Raw genomic sequence first — 17070 nt, forward strand, 5'->3', positions numbered from 1 at the left:
GTGATTCTTTAGAAAAAGAAGTTATCGTCAAATAATTTTTGTTCATCGAGTAACGGGCTTCGTGCACACTTTCACCTATCTTTTTTCCCCTTCGATGGATATTCTAAAAAATTTCTCCAACTTAAAGGGAATAATTTGTCCACCAAAATTATGCAATAAAAACTTTAGGTCACCGTACTCGTTCAAGAGCTGAAGACCATGGTATTTCTATACCTGGTCCACTGATTCAAAAACGTTACCGTGTTTCCGGAATGTGCGCGCTAATTGCCTGATCACGTGATTTTTATGCTCAGTACAGGATGCGCAATGCAACACTGAGGAATCACCTTTCGCGCGAACCCCGAAAGAAAACACTTTAAAACAGAGGGGACATTACATTACTTATGAAACCTGAAGCAGAGTAATTTTTTTTCTTACAAGCCGCGTTATCTAATGGAGCTGAATGAAAGGAATTACTAGCCAAGAAAATTTCAAATTATACAAAACTTACAGTTGCTTGGAACGATACTTTTAGAGTGGGTGAGAAAAGATAAACATTACTCTCATCCACTTCTTTTTCTCCTTTATAATATAATATAAGGAATAAGAGATGAGAAGCGAGGGTTTTTTGAGAACGTCTTACACAACTGCAACCGGAACTCGTGTCTTAGTACCTTTATTGATTATTTCCATGGCCTTAGACACAGCTTTATTCAAAGCTACGGCATTATGAAGAGCTCTGACCGCTCGGCCATTGTGATGTCCGTGATCAATACGTCCACCTGAAAAGCAAGTTCAGTATTAAAAACGCCATCCCATTAAGTTCAAAGGGAAGTTGCCACCATATAGTAGTCATTGTTATCAAATGACCTGTCAATTTAACAGATCGACAGTGGTTCAGCGCGGTCTGTACTCTTATCGACGATGATATTCGTCATCACAGTGATAAACATTTTATGGACTCACGGGGCGTAGCATCGTAAACCACTGTAATGACGAATATCGTTGTCGATAAGAGTACAGACCACACTGTTGATTTGTTTTTACCACAATATTGACATTAAATAAAACGATCCCTTCAGTGCGTGATACGTTCACGCGGGCAACCTGGTTTGTATTCTTAGCGGCTACGGAAAATTGGCCAATCAGATTGCAACATTACTGCTAATTGTGGTAAAAACTGTAATTGCACAAAGACACATCATGCGATGGTTGTCGCCTGAAGTCATGTTTTCTAACTCCCCAGAACGACCACGCGTCTTCGAATGGAAAAAGATTTCATCTTCAAACAAAATACTACGCCACCTCAGTGGTACTTTTATAATAATTTTATTTAGCAATAATTTCCATAAAATCCTCTACAATACAAAATATTAATAGCGTAAAAAACGATCCAAGATAACTCACTTTCGGCTCACATCTACTCCCTTTTTTCTTTTCAAAGCGTCTGGAAAACTATAAATAACGGAGTCAAATCTGAACAGATTCAAAGTCTAATAATCTGATACGTAAAAGCACATCTAAACTATACAGAAAAGAGAAAGGTGAATGGCAAATCTAGAACCCTTTTATGATAATAATAATAATAATAATAGCATTTGTAGTGCGCAGATTCCATGTGGATATGCTCAAATGCGCATTACAACATATCACTATTTAAATAGTTTAAAACTAAGAGAACAATAATAAATAGGTTAGGATCACAATATATAGAATAATTAACATATGAAATAAAATAAAGTAAACAATATTAGGCAGGCTATGAAAACGCAGCACGAAATAAATATGTCTTTAACTTTAGCTTTAACTTTGACTTTGACTTTAACTTTGACTTTGACTTTGACTTTGACTTTGACTTTGACTTTGACTTTAACTTTAACTTTAGCAAAGTTTGCCTAACGCAGCTTTCCCTTTTTGGAGTCAACTTAAGACATGAAATCCTTTTAGATCGCGTAACACACGGAGGACATTGGAAAGGAGTAAAGAATAAAATCTTGTCTTGAAATTCCCTATCTTTTATCGAAAACCCCACGTTTAGCTCACTTAGCCGCCAGGAATTTTGGTGTCTGATTTTCTGGTTTTCCTTAGTTTCCGAAGGTATAAGGCAAAGGTTTTACTAGCCATTACTTCGCAGTTTTCTAATTTCGCCCACATGATAGTTGATAAAGTGATTGTATACAAATTTAGTATAATTTCAGAGCTGAGCAAAGAGTTTCCAGCAATCTGATTGGTCGAGCGGTTCCTTATATGACGCTATATCAACCGTTCCACGCGGTTTATATAAAATGTTAAAATAAAATGTTAATAATTGTTGCTAAAATGTTATGATTTTAGAGATTTCTCTGTTGTTCAGCTCTGAAATTATACTAAATTCAATTATTCGCCTCAGGTTCGGTGAATATCGTCGAATAATCCCCTCGACTTCGTCTGGGGGATTATCCGACAATATTCACCGAACCTGAGGCGGATAATTGTTAAATAGTAGAAACGAAAGCTGAAATTGATTTATCCCCTTCACCACCCGCTTCTATTCTTTGATTTTATGAAGTATTATTCAATTGAGAAGCAGTACTAAAATAGGTATACATCCCAGGTACCTTCGACAAATAGGAAGTATCCTTTTGGGTTTTTTTTGAAGTATTTTGATGGCTTTTTCAGTCATCAGATAGCAAAAGCCATCAAAATTCTGGAGAAATGACTCCCAAAGGATACTTCTTGTTAGTTGAAGGTACCACGTTTTATATTTTAACCTTTTTGGAGCTTGTTCTCTAAAGTGAACTAGTTTCTACGATGACTAATACTGTTAGTCTGCCAACGCTAAAGGACGTGCGTTCCTACGCCCGTGAGAGGATTTGACACGAGTCGGGAGGAGGCTTGCTGGGGGTCTGGCACGAAAACCCTTCGCAGACCTCTCGCCGGCTCACGTTGCTCAAGGCCCGTCCCGTCCCCTGGACGAAGCAACCCTCATGCGGCAGTATTGATAACGCGGGCCGGTTTGCTTGCTAACTTACTGTTTACTTCATGTTCATGTATGAAACTTGTGACGAAAAATTTATGACAATCTCCCAAAGAGCTAGCCAAAAGTTTAAAACGAAGTTGGGCAAAAAAGTAATGAGGAATATTTGGTTTGTAGGAGTACGTATCGATAATGAATGGAAACAATAGCCGTAGATAAAGCTGTGTCTAAGGCTTTAAAAATGACACATCGAGGTAATGGAATAGACTTTATTATTATGTCCATTAGATGCTTTGACATAAATCAATTAGAAAGTAAATAAAAATAAATCTGAATCTCTTAATCCGTCAGTCTGAATTTTTAAGTCCACTCTTTTCTACAGTTTCTTTCAATGCAATTTACTCTTGAGGATCCTTCCGTTTCTAATACTTTGCCAGGAACTTGATATTTCAACTTTTAGATGAAACGCTGATAACAGTAACCGCTGACCACTCCCATGTCTTTAGAATCGGTGCACATCCCAAGCTGGGAAACCCAATATTTGGAATAGTGCGTTGGGCAGATGGGGAGGCAGCCGTGGGTCCCGATAACAAGACCTACACTACCCTTGGTTATGCAAACGGTAAGGGAGCTGTAAGGGGATCTAGGCAAGATTTAAGAGGAGTGAATACCACACACAAGAACTACCGCCAGCAAGCTGCAGTGCTGCTACCGTCGGAAACACATGGAACCGAGGATATTGGTAAGTCTGAATTTATATACAGTTATTTGATTTTGTTTCTTTGGAGCCTGGTATCCTCTTCTTGAAACTAAAAAATCTTTTTACCAAGATTTCTTTGGTTCCTCAGTGTGTACGCAGACGGGCCTGGCGCCTATTTGTTTCGTGGCGTGTTTGAACAGCAGTATGTGTTCTGTTTGAGTATGTGCTCTGTTTGAGTTACAGTAAAGAGGGCATATGTTACAAGCACGAGTGTCGACATCCATTTATAAAGAAACCATATGGGCCGTGGAACGCTTTCAGAACCAGGCGATCAAGACGAGCAAGTTCAAAAGGTAAGGTGTTCTCGACGTTCTCGTCAAAAAAGAAAGCAATAAAAAAAGAGAAAATAATGAGACTTGTATTCTACGTACGTCCATTTTAAAAGACGCTCTTTCGTCTTCATTTAACCAGTAATCGACACTCCGCACTGTTCTCTGCCTCACAGGACGATATTTGTCCAGAAACCCCTTCATCGCTACATCAATTGGAGGATCTATCCTTGCAGCTGTTAGAGGCTTCATCACTTCAACATTTGCCAACTTGATACTAGATGTTGGAACTGGATAAAACGATTTGTCATGTCACATGTGTAAAGTATTTGGCGCTCCACTTTGTCGTTCTTTTGAATGATTCTTTTGCAATTGTGCCAAAGTCTCGAGCATACTGTAAAGCTGTGAAAGTCTCGTTTTAAAAGTGGGAGACTGCATGAAGGCTTTCAAATACAGTGGTCAGCAACGTACGGTCTTTAAGGTCTTTTAACATAAGTATAAGTCACTAAATATAACAGTTATTTTTATTAAGAACAACCTGGATTTGAATAGCAAAACCTTAGCTTTTCCAGTGAATATTGCAATGTGCAATTTTTTTCCTGCATTGTATGAATTTGAAAGATGAGTTGTCTACTCACCATTTAGTTCGCTCTGGGTTTCGTTAGAAACAAGGAGTGGAACTTCTATTGCCCATTGATGTTGCGTAAGGATATGTAAATTCTTCGTTTTCCCGTGGGCATACCTGGCCAGCCGGTACAGTTTCAACTCGAAATTTCCCATCCCCAATGAGGTGGCCATTTGCGAAATACCAAGAAAGTTGATCAAATGCTTCTTTGCGTCCGTTATATTTCTTTGCTATTTACCGATTGGAATTCTGCTTCGATGCCTTTCAAAAGCATTTTCCTCGCCACATCTATAAAAGCTGACTAATACTTCCACAACTCCCACCGATGCGGACGTGGCGGCCATTTTGCATACAGAAGTCTCCTAAAAATCGCTGACCACAAAATGTCTGAAGAACTTATGCGCATGAGCACAAAGTATGCATGCTGACTAGTTTGGTCAGTTCCGCGCAGGCTCTTCTCCTTTTGTTTCTAGTTTTGCACCCTATATCATAAGAGCTAAGTTTGAAGAATCTTAGTCCTTTTTTTCTAACATTATTGCTTTCTCTATGAAACTTTTATTGATCTTTAATAAGTGAAATCCCTGTTCTAACACCTTTTAACACTTAACAGTTAACTCTTTCAAAACACTTACATTAAAATTTTACAGATTTTAACGCTAAACTTTAAAAAAAAAAAGGCCAAATAACACTTAACACTAAACTCCATCCAAACCCTCAAAACTGATCGCTATCCTAAAAAGCAATCGCAAAAAACCTAACTTTTCAAGAGGAACCCACTGCAGAGATGAATGGTGAACTAATTTCTATTGCGTAGTAGTGTTTTCTTGATGTCGTTTTTCACTTGAAGTATCTTTAGAACAACAGAGCTATCCAAGAGGCCAAAATTATCATCGAAATAAATGAAGAGGCACAAATGGCGTACCCTCCACTTGAAACGGTCGGTTTTCCTGTTCCTGTCGGTTTTCCTGTTCCTGTCGGTTTTCCTGTTCCTGTTGTGACCAGCGGTTCTCCTCCCCGTACCACGTGCTTTTTACATGTTTTCTGTTTGCTACTACTCAGACATAACGCGTGATCCATCACGTGGAACACATACTGCTGTTCAAATACGCCATGAAACAGGTAGGCCCCGGGTCCGTCCGCGTATACCCCTGAGAACAAATTATGATGTGTAGATTTAGCTTAACCTAAAACCGAAGCTACGGTTCGTCAATTTTACTGTCCTTCACTTTAGTAGAACTCTTCAGCTGGTGAAGAGTTTATTTACATTAATTTAGGGACCAGTAATTATACCTCAGTAAAAGGCCTTATTTAAGAATTTGCCTTTTAACCAGCTTCAAATTTAGAGCAACTTAAGATCAATCATTTGTGACTGAAACTATTTTCTTTCCCTCGGTCTTAGTTGTACTTTTTTCTTAATTCCACTTTTGCGTCGGCCAATTACTACGGAAAAAAGGTTGGGATATTCCTTGAACTGAATACTCTATCGCGGCTGCACTGCCTTTCATACACACACTTCATGTACAAAAAATAAATAAATAAACAAAGGAAAGAAACAACATATAAAAAAAACTTAAGCCAAATCATTAATGATAGAGAAATCGTCGCTCAGTTCCTTTCGTAAATGACAACTCGCAGAATTGATGGATGCAGGTATTCGTATACTATGAGAATAACACGAAATAAAAATCTTTCTTTTCCCCCGGATTTCAGCTGTAACACTCACCAACATCTTCAGCTCCGTGAGTCTCAGACCTTCTAAGAACGGTAGCCTGGGTGCGATAGTCTTTGTTAGTGGTGTCGACTCCTCTTAGGTCTGGACGAACCCCAGTTAAGCCTCCACGGCCGTTTGCGTAACCGAGCGAGGTGTAAGTCTTGTTATCGGATCCAACCGCCAAGTGTCCGTCAGTTTCATTCACCAAGGTAAACATTGGGTTTCCGCGCCGGGGGTACGCGCCGATGGTGAAAACGTGAGAGTGGTCAGCGGTGACAGTTATCAAAGTTTCTTCTACAAAGATATTTTAACATATTTTCAGAGAAACAGTTCATAGCTTTTTGCAAGGTCATTACACCAAGCAGCATCGTGTTTAATAGTTCTATACAGGACCTCAACACTTATAATGTATTCATGATCATGAAAAGTAGAGTTAAAATTACTCATTATAGAATGAAAATACAGTCTACCTTTATTTATCATTTCCTTTGCTTTCATAACCGCCTTCTCCATGGCTACGCCATCATTTATAGCTTTCACCGCCTTATTGGCGTGGTGTCCATGATCAATCCGTCCTCCTATAGAAAATAAAGATACCCTGGGAGTTTTGCAATCATTATTCCAAAATAGAATGGAGTTTGATGCCACCTAGTGTATTTTAACAACTATCATTAACAATTGGTTTATGCTTTAGCGTGCACTATCGAGTTATGGAGCACGCAGGAAGTTTGGAGAGCACGAAAGAAGCGTAACAGTTGCCCGAGGCGATAGAATAGGGCAACTCTAGCTTCTTGAGTGCTCTCCAAACTTCCCACGTGCTCCATAACTCGATAGTGCACAGCCGAAAGCATGAACCATTTGTTTTAGAACATAGCTGGTGGAATTGTGCATCAAATCCGACGCGAAAAACGGACAACAATATCAGTTGAAGCGAATCGTGACGGCGCTGATACCGAGTCTCCTTTTCCTTTGTTTTTCTCTTTTTCTGCCTCATTTAAGAACTCTAGCCCAAGGGAAAAGGTCGAAACATTGTCTTCGTTTTCGGACTAGTAGGCCGAGTTTCTGTTTGTATCCATTATTGTCGCGATATATGTTATTTTTCCCCGCGCTAACAATGGCCGCTCGCGCGAAAAAAAAAATTTCTGGCTAAGTCGGATTTGCTGACACTATCAGCGTGCACTATCGGGATTTTGAGCACGCTTACCTATAATGAATTTTATTGCGCGACTCTGCTAGCTATGTTCTAAAAGTAATTCGTCCTATGAATGCAACTTCCTTGAGCTTGATAAAATGCTAGAGATAAATACAAGACTATTTCAATGCACCTTTTTGTGACGCGCACTCTGATCGGTATTATTTAAGTTTACGTCTATTATGATGTTAGAGGTGCAGTCGCCTGTAGAAAATCGAGGCGGAGAAGAAAGACAGAAGAAAGACAGAAGAAAGACAGATAGACAGACAGACAGACAGACAGATAGATAGATAGATAGATAGATAGATAGACAGATAGATGGATAGATGGATGGATAGATAGATAGATAGATAGATAGATAGATAGGTAAATAGACAGACAGATAGAAAGGCAGATAAGGTAGACAGACAGATAGATAGATAGATAGATAGATAGATGGATAGATAGATAGGTAAATAGACAGACAAAGAGAAAAACAGATAAGGTAGACAGATAGATAGATAGATAGATAGATAGATAGATAGATAGATAGATCGATAGGTAGGTAGTTAGACAGATAGAGAGACAGATAGATAGATAGACAGATAGACAGATAGGTAGGTAGGTAGGTAGGTAGACAGATAGATAGATAGATCAATAAGTAGGTAGATAAGTAGACTGACAGACAGACAGATAGACAGATAGATAGATAGATAGATAGATAGACAGATAGGTGGGTAGGTAGGTAGACAGACAGACGGATAGATAGATAGATATATAGATAGATAGATGGATAGGTAGGTAGACAGACAGACTGATAGATAGATAGATAGGTGGGTAGGTAGGTAGACAGACAGACAGACAGACAGACAGACCGATAGATAGATAGATAGATAGATAGATAGATAGGTAGGTAGACAGACAGACAGACAGACAGACAGAAAGACAGATAGATAGATAGATAGATAGATAGATAGATAGGTAGATAGATAGATAGATAGATAGATAGGTAGGTAGGTAGGCAGAAAGACAGATAGATAAATAGATAGATAGATAGATAGGTAGGTAGGTAGGTAGACAGACAGATAGATAGATAGATAGATAGATAGATAGATGGATAAATAGATAGATAGATAGGTAAATAGACAGACAGATAGACAGACAGATAAGGTAGACAGACAGATAGATAGATAGATAGATAGATAGATAGGTAGGTAGTTAAGTAGACTGACAGACAGACAGACAGATAGATAGATACATAGATAGATAAATAGATAGTTAAGTAGGTAGACAGATAGACAGACAAATAGACAGACAGACAGACAGAAACACAGACAGATAGATAGATAAATAGATAGAAAGATAGGTAAATAGACAGATAGATAGAAAGATAGATAGATAGATAGATACATAGATGGATAGACAGATATTAATACTTTAGGATCAAGAATAGATATTGATACTTTAGGATCAAGACCTTTTTTTGAACATTTAGGTTTTATAATTAATCGTGGTCAATTGAAATACAAAAGCTCTGATTTCCTTGTTTGTTGTAGGTATTTATTTTATAATAAGTTTTTTATTTTTACGTAAACTCCGTACACGAAGTATCGTATTTCTGTTACGATTTCATGTAGAGAGCCCTAGATTTATCAGTTATTCTAACTATTCAGTGTCACCCTCTTGGAATAGAGTGTATTAAGGAGGGACAATTTACGTTAATTGTTAACTACCTTCGACGTAAAGAAAGAATCCTTTGGGGTTTTTCTGTAGTATCTTGATGGCTTTTTCAGTCATCTCTGCTATTGATGGTTCGCCAGCAGCATCTTCCTCTCGATCAACTTCATACTTCATGTGAGAATATTCAAAAAGTCCTGAAGTGACACAAATGGAGAGATATTCAAAGTTGCTCGTCCTATCTGTCAAAATCATTCTGAGTCTCCCTTGATAACTATCAGTTATTTTGCTTGCTGACTTCGAGCAAAACAGATTGAAAGGGTTTATTAAAGTAACAGTTATTCACCTACCTATCACGTGATCAACCTTTTTCACATCGATCTGGTCAAAACCTGTTTGGTTCCACACGTACTGAGAGTTAGGATACTTGGCTACCCATTCCTGTATGAGATCTCTGCCGTCGTGCCTTCTTCCTTTCCTACTTGGGTATTCAGGGTCTGTTTGATTTCTATGCATGAGCTCTCTGCGTCCACCACCAAAGATAACTTCTATGCCGTCTCCATAGGGATATTCAATGAGCTGAAGAGCTAATAAAATAAATTTTCATAAATATATCTTATCAATCTTTCTAAATAACGTCAGTTACCTCCTAAGAACCAATTGGTCTCGGAGGAATGACAGGAGTCGTGCAGGCCCGTCAAACGTTTTAACTTTCGAAGAAATGGCAACAGACCGGTTCCCGGTTAGCTCAATTGGTAGAGCGCCGGACTGTTGTGCGGGAGGTCGTGAGTTCAAATCCGGCCGGACCAACACTCAGGGTCTTTAAATAACTGAGAGGAAAGTGCTGCCTTTGTAACAATATCTACAAATGGTTAGACTTTCTAGTCTTCTCGGATAGGGACGATAAATGGATGTCCCGTCTCCTGCTGGGTTGGGGTAGGAGACATTAATTTCCCACAAACGAGATTACTGTGTGATGGATGTCCTCCCCGGGGTGGGATGGGTGGGTAAAATTGGGATTAGGTGTCAATTGGAACGAAAGTTCTGTTCCTTTCTCCTGCCATTCCTCTGGCGAATGAATTAAACTTAAACTAAACTTAAACTATGTATTTTAGTATGTAGTGTCGCTGAGTGTTTTTACGAGTTGTGCCCTGTAGTCACTGCGCCTCACCTTCGTTTGTCTTCACGCCTTTTGTACATTGTTTTCCGTTTTCAGTTGTCCGTGTATGTTTGTTATTTTATTAGTTTCGCCAGTCATTTTTGGTTACGTCACACTTCATGTTTTCGTGTTCATTTTTTATGCATTATCTCTATTGTTTGGTATAACTTCTTCTGCCGTAGTTTTGTTGTCGCCGTTGTCATTATGTTTTAGTCGTCGTAGCCGCCACATAATCTTGTAAGTTTCGTTATTTTGTCCGTCATTTTGCCTGTTTTATTTGTATTTCGTTTTCCCTTCCTGTTCTGTATATTTAGCTCATCTATGTCCATTTGCCTTTAACGAATCGCTAGTAAAAGTGCGAATCTCTTTGGTTTGTGGATTTCGACTACATGCCGTATTTTGGCGAGCCCGCTGGGCGAATCAAAATACAAACAATGAGTAAAAATACTTAGTGATACTACAAATTCTTCAAAACGTCTAATATTTTTTGCGCATTTCTTAAAAGTGAAAAAAGGGAAGGTTTTTTTTACAAAATAACTAACTGTCCAATATCGCATATTATTATTGTCCAACTACACTCTGTAGAGTACAAATAACGCCCAAGACGAGTACAAATATCACGCGATATTGTACTCCAGAAATATCCACGAAATTTCCCCGCACCGATTTAAGAATTTAACGTGTTGGACAATAAATCTCTTATTAGACGTTTTATTGCAAGATATCGCTGAGTATTTTCACTCGTTTATATTTTGACGAGCCCTACGGGCTCGTCAAAATACGGCACAACTCGTAAAAATACTCAGCGATACTACACAACAAAACGTCTGATAAGATATATATATATATATATATATATATATATATATATATTTGTACTCTATTCGGGCGTTATTTGTACTCTGGTGCAGTTGGATAACAATAAATGTTACCAGTAAATGGTATTCCACGATAGTTAGAAATCAGCCATTATTTATAACCTGCGCAGAGACATAGTCTTCGGGAGAAACGGACGGGATCAGTTGTCGAATCGTTTCGAATGGATAAAAAAAAACAGCTAAGACACTTTTTGTTCACGAGCTTATGACGGGCTTACCAATATCTTTGCATGAAGTTGCATCATCTTTCGCCGTTTCCTCCTTCTCCGAGTCACTCTCCCAATCGCGATCCACAGAATGCGCGAAAGCACTTGCAGGAGTTGCGTGGGTTACACGCGTGGTGGTGACAATTCCAGTTGACATCCCAGCCATCTCTGCCAGCGACAAGAGAGATATGACTCTACGATTTGCTTGCCAAGTGGCGCAGTAGCCTCTTTTGACTCTTTCATCCATTGCAAGAACGTCTAAAGAATCATAAAAAAAGTAACCATGGTCAAAACATGCGAAGAAATAATTTTCCCCAGCTGCTTTGGTTATTTTACTGTAAATTTGAGCTGATGTTCTCTTTCCTAAAAAGAAATTATCCTCTGGAAAAGGCTGCAACAGGACGTTCCCTTTTATTTCTTATTAATCAAGTGTAAATTTAAACATTTTATCTGCCCTTTCCCTTAGAAATGATAGGAAAATATTACCCGCCCCAAGAATTCGTTACCGTGCCCTTCAAGAAAATGAAATTCCAAGAATTCCTGGTATGCTCCTTGCTGTTCTTTCCCCGTCAGAAAAACCCGGTCTACTTCCCAGTGATGGTATTATTTCGTGCAACCCCATCTTTATCCACTTACTATCAAGGGTCTTTATCCCATTCATAAACGCCGTCGCGGAAGCCGCCGAGTCTGCACTCTGTGTATCAACGTTGTAGGTCTTAGCCAGACCCGACCACGGAAACGTCTCCCAGCTCAGCACATTCTCCTCTCCTGATTTGCCCTTCATCTGTCCGTCCAATATGCGCGTTGCAGTAACAGTTGTGATACCCATTCCATCCCCGACAAAAAGGATGGCGTTTTTAGCAGTGTTAGTGTTTGGCTTCAACATCAAGTTATCCTGCACCAATTTCAAACCATCTTTATACCATTGGTTGTTGTCTTGATTTGTGAGGATATCGTCTGCATTGACGACTACGATTGAATTACCAAAAGTCAAATGTATACTCAATAAATAGTTCTATTAGAGCAGTTTTAGTACAATACTTAACGTGATACTTGTTAAGGTTCGCAACTTTTAAACTGCGATTCTTACTGATGCTATTGCGGCCTCGATGCACTGTTACTCAGGGCTTTACATGCGATAAAGATGTCACAAGAAAAAGAGACTCACAGTAAAAAATTTAACTAATAGGCAGTTCGTTTTGCTGTAAAATTTTAAAAGTGGGAGAGTTAAGAGAGGTAAGGAGCTAGAATATGGATTCTCAAATCGACTTCTGCGTCTCTTCCCTAACCCTCAGATTGTCCTTATAGAGAACTCCCAAAGCAATGCAAATAGGGAATGATTTTTGTTGTCTTGTACATCATCGACTTTGGAGTCGCCAAACCAAGGAATATTTTTGTGCACATGACTGTATTGCTACAGTTTCAAAAGAGAACATTGTGGTCAAGTCTCAATCCTAAAATCCCACCAGCGCACCCCCCCACCTTCCCCCTTTTTCCAACAGTGCACCCCCCACCTTCCCCCTTTTTCCACGAGTGCACCCCCCACCCTCCCCCCTTTTTCCAACAGTGCACCCCCACCTTCCCCCTTTTTGCACCAGCGCATCCCCCACCTTCCCCCTTTTCCCACCAGCGCGCCCCCTCCCCCTTTTTCATTCACCCTCCATGGGGGAGTCAGCATGACTATGGCTAAAGTACGAGAAAGATTCTGGGTGCCAAGGCGTCGACGGCTTGCTAAGAGAGTAGTGAAGCACTGCTTTGGATGCAAGAGGTTCCAAGCTCAACCCCTTCGTGACCCACCACCAGGTGATCTACCGAGGTCACGTACAGAAGGGAGTACACCTTTTGATGTCATCGGTGTGGACTCCGCAGGACCAATCAAGTATAGTGGCAAGTGGAAGCCAGAGAAGAAAGCCTACGTCGTACTCTACTCCTGTTGTCTTACCCGCGGAATCTTCCTGGAAGTGCTTCCCAGCCTAGAAACATCTGATCGCGAGGAGATGTCGACCATCCTTTGTCTACTCAGACAACGGTTCTACGTTCACAGCTGCGGCAAAGGGGCTGACGAAAGTGAAGGAGGATGGGAAGTTCCATTCATTCTTGAGTGACCAATCCATCACTTGGCACTTTAACGTGAGTAGAGCGCCATGGTGGGGAGGACACTTCGAAAGACTCATTGGCTTATTAAAGTCTTCATTCTACAAGTCTGGGGATCAGGGTGTGCTAAGCTGGGACGAGCTCTGCGAGGTAGTCCTTGACATCGAAGTGTCGCTTAACCATCGACCTCTTAGATACGTGGAGGATGACCCGCAGTTCCCTACACTAACACCCAACTCCTTCCTGTTTCTGAATGCTAACATTTTACCTGAGCTCGAGCCACATCGGCTCGAAGACCGCGACTTGAGGAAACGTGCGAAATTCTCGAAAGCTACCAAAGATAGAATGTGGCGTCGCAGGACCACAGAATACCTTAGAGCTTTGAGAGAGAGGCATCAACTTAAACACAACACCAAACCTAACAACTTGTCCGTAGGAGATGTTGTTATCATTAAGTCTGAAGAGCGAAACCGAAATCAGTGGCTCATGGGGGTATTAGAAGAATTATTCAGTGGACGTGATGGTGTTGTTAGGGCAGCGAAATTAAGAGCAGGCAGAGGATTCATGGAACGCCCAATCCAACATCTCTATCCATTGGAGTTGTCGTGCGATCGAAACCCTCTGCCTTGTAATGACCCACCTTTGAACCCAACTGCATTGGAGTTCCGGCCGCGACGAGATGCAGCTGTGGCAGCACGTCAGCGAATACAGGACATTGCCGAGCAAGACCCTTGAATGTGTTTACTACAGAAACATTATTTCTATACCTATTTCTTGTTGTGTTATGGAGTCAGTTCCACTTGAATATGCCTTGTTCCCAAGTCATATGGGGAAGAGTGTTAGAAACTGTACGTTACATTTATTAATCTTTAATCTTAAACATAAGTGACTTCGTTTATCCATTACAAAACCAAACCGCATGTATGCAACACGTGTCTTATCGCCCCATATATGGTGCTGTTCCACGTGCTTACAATGAGACGTGGTGTGTGTTTTCGTGAGAGTTGTGAGAGGGAGTTATTTGGAGTGTAATAGCAAAATCGAACCAAGAAAATAAATCGTGAGTACTCTAGCTTTTGCACGTTTTCGACAACGGAAAGCAAAGGCGTATATATCAGCTTGTCTGTAGTAAGTTTGTGTTCATGCCAGTTTTTCAAAATATACCTCAGCATTTAAGAAAAACATCAAATGGTAAAAACTCCTGCAGTTTTTTGCAGCTAATTGAAGCTAATTTATGGGTAAGCACTTGCTTACGATGTGATAGAAAGTCAGGTCATATGTGGCGTGATGTGAAAAACGAATTAATTTCGTTCTCAGTTCGGAGTTGGTTTTATTTTTTTTCCTCTCTCATGCCTTTTGCGGGGATTGTCTAATGCTATGTATTCTTTATTGACTATGTGTTGCAGCTCTGTCAAAACCAAATAGTCTTGAAAGTAAACGGAGAAAGGCTTGTGAATAGTTTTAATCAAACAATTCGAAGCTTTCAACTGTTTTCGAGTGGACGAGAGATGCCCCCTTATTTCGCGACGGTACGCATTCTTCTGTACACAAAATTCTTGACATATTCTATGCTACCTCTTGGCATTAATGGGTGAATTTCCGATACCAAATGTCGCAAGGAATTGTTCTTTGCGGAATAGCTCGTAATAAATCGTCGTAAATCATCGACAGAACTTAGGCATCCTTGTGTGGTCGTTAAAAGATTGAACCTGCCGCATAGTAACGCAGTACTAGAGTCGATTACGTAAAAGGGCTGGTGTAGAAAATGCGTAGTTTGATTTTAAAATCAAAGCTCGGAGTGAAATCGGTATTTATTCGTTATTTCTTAACGTGTTGTCTGAAAATAAGCAGTCAATCAATGTGCTAATGCCAAAAGAGCAATGAGTTATGTAGATAGAGGGTACCCGTTCTCGCTGCGGAGGGAAGGCCATCTATATTAACAATGGATGAAAGCTAAATTAACTTAACCGCACGGAAATTACTGATAAACAAGGATGCTCCCTCTATTTGAAATTTCATCAACTGCTATGCCTCCATCTTGTACACTTAAAGCAAGAGGTTGGAGTTTAATTTACTTACAAGCTCAAAAGTAAGCTGGACACATACGTCGCTAAACATCTACTGTACTGCAATAGTTGTTAATTCTTTGTTATGTTGATATCTTTCATTTAGACAGTCATATGAAAACTGAGACTCGGTTAGATACATTTTCAAGTACCTCACCTCCAACAATACATATTGCCAGTATCACTCCGCCAAACTTCATCGCGCAGATGGGTGTGTGTTGGCTGAACAATGAAACAGGAGAGAATTAAAGAAGGTCAGAGAGGTGTGTTGGGTTTTAACTTCGCTTTGTTTTTTGTACTTCGTACTATGCCGTGTCAAGTCATGCTTAGGTCCAATCGGCGCTATCTATATCTTGACACGAAATGTCAACTAATCATATTTGTTTTGAAACAGTTAAGTGCTTTCCAGAAACGTAACACAAAGAAAGTTCATGTGTTAATTATACTTACTTTGTGGAATGCAGCCAATCTTGTTTCCGCGTTGTACGTCAATCGCGAGTGCTATGCGCCAATATTTTGTCGAGACATCGCCGAGTGTGTCTTCTAGTGAGTTTTACGGTGTTTTACGGTGTTTTGCGAAATCACAGTGCTCCATTAATAATTTTACCCCTTTTCAGACATGATTGACCCGTTTACAAACCAAATGCCTAAAATAACGAGAATGGTCCGTTTTGGACACTTCTGCTTTCACTTTTTTCAATTGTAGTTATATTTCATTTAGACAGTCATATGAAAACTGAGACTCGGTTAGATACATTTTAAAGTACCTCACCTCCAACAATACATATTGCCAGTATCACTCCGCCAAACTTCATCGCGCAGATGGGTGTGTGTTGGCTGTACAATGAAACAGGAGAGAATTAAAGAAGGTCAGAGAGGTGTGTTGGGTTTTAACTTCGCTTTGTTTTTTGTACTTCGTACTATGCCGTGTCATGTCATGCTTAGGTCCAATCGGCGCTATCTATATCTTGACACGAAATGTCAAACTAATCATATTTGTTTTGAAACAGTGAAGTGCTTTCCAGAAACGCAACACAAAAAAAGTTCATGTGTTAATTATACTTACTTTGTGGAATGCAGCCAATCTTGTTTCCGCGTTGTACGTCAATCGCGAGTGCTATGCGCCAATATTTTGTCGAGACATCGCCGAGTGTGTCTTCTAGTGAGTTTTACGGTGTTTTACGGTGTTTTGCGAAATCACAGTGCTCCATTAATAATTTTACACCTTTTCAGACATGATTGACCCGTTTACAAACCAAATGCCTAAAATAGCGAGAATGGTCCGTTTTGGACACTTCTGCTTTCACTTTTTTCAATTGTGGTCACGGGCCTTCTATTAAAACAGTAGGGCAGGTTACTTACACGAGTTATAACCCAAACATCGATTTACGCAAGTAGCGGGCCTCAGTGATTCTCTATAAGAAGGTTAATTGAATTAAATAAATGTCCTTCTACTAGATTAGCTTTCGGCCATCTTGACACTGTCCACAAAAACAAATGTTCAGTTAAAAGGGCCCAT

At 39.9% G+C, this 17070-nt stretch overlaps 2 protein-coding genes across 4 annotated transcripts; one reads left to right on the top strand and one right to left on the bottom strand.

Annotated features, from left to right (window-relative positions):
• Positions 1-1292: 1292 nt before the first annotated feature.
• Positions 1293-16467, bottom strand: LOC111319329 (alkaline phosphatase-like). 3 transcript variants are annotated; one of them, XM_088730937.1, is made up of 9 exons: positions 16002-16298; positions 15709-15773; positions 12028-12360; positions 11404-11649; positions 9499-9735; positions 9205-9345; positions 6771-6878; positions 6313-6594; positions 1293-5737 (listed from the first exon to the last, which is right to left on the bottom strand). In XM_088730937.1, the coding sequence occupies exons 2-9, from the start codon at positions 15749-15751 to the stop codon at positions 5442-5444; spliced, it is 1686 nt and encodes a 561-aa protein (XP_088587063.1). In that variant the 5' UTR covers positions 15752-15773; positions 16002-16298; the 3' UTR covers positions 1293-5441. The 3 variants fall into 3 exon arrangements, with proteins under 3 accessions (XP_088587063.1, XP_088587064.1, XP_088587062.1); XM_088730938.1 differs by lacking the exons at positions 15709-15773; positions 16002-16298 and adding an exon at positions 16324-16467; XM_088730936.1 differs by lacking the exon at positions 16002-16298 and having other exon boundaries at positions 15709-15878.
• LOC148725830 (alkaline phosphatase, tissue-nonspecific isozyme-like) lies at positions 3132-4262 on the top strand. Its single transcript, XM_088731544.1, has 3 exons — positions 3132-3189; positions 3396-3677; positions 4141-4262. Exons 1-3 carry the CDS (start codon positions 3132-3134, stop codon positions 4260-4262), a joined length of 462 nt encoding a protein of 153 aa, XP_088587670.1.
• Positions 16468-17070: the final 603 nt, after the last annotated feature.

The sequence above is a fragment of the Stylophora pistillata genome, chromosome 8, assembly GCF_964205215.1.
Source record: "Stylophora pistillata chromosome 8, jaStyPist1.2, whole genome shotgun sequence".
In the NCBI taxonomy this organism is placed as follows: Eukaryota; Metazoa; Cnidaria; class Anthozoa; order Scleractinia; family Pocilloporidae; genus Stylophora; species Stylophora pistillata.

Excerpts from the sequence above, each read along its gene's own strand:
- LOC148725830 (XM_088731544.1), top strand. The coding sequence starts at position 3,132 with ATGGAAACAATAGCCGTAGATAAAGCTGTGTCTAAGGCTTTAAAAATG. Across the intron at positions 3,190-3,395 it reads TTTAAAAATGACACATCGAG|ATGAAACGCTGATAACAGTA; the intron begins GTAATGGAATAG and ends TTCAACTTTTAG. Across the intron at positions 3,678-4,140 it reads ACATGGAACCGAGGATATTG|GACGATATTTGTCCAGAAAC; the intron begins GTAAGTCTGAAT and ends TCTGCCTCACAG.
- LOC111319329 (XM_088730938.1), bottom strand. The coding sequence starts at position 16,366 with ATGAAGTTTGGCGGAGTGATACTGGCAATATGTATTGTTGGAG. Across the intron at positions 9,736-11,403 it reads AACTTCATGCAAAGATATTG|CTCTTCAGCTCATTGAATAT; the intron begins GTAAGCCCGTCA and ends TTATTTTATTAG. Across the intron at positions 6,879-9,204 it reads ATTCTTTCTTTACGTCGAAG|GAGGACGGATTGATCATGGA; the intron begins GTAGTTAACAAT and ends TATTTTCTATAG.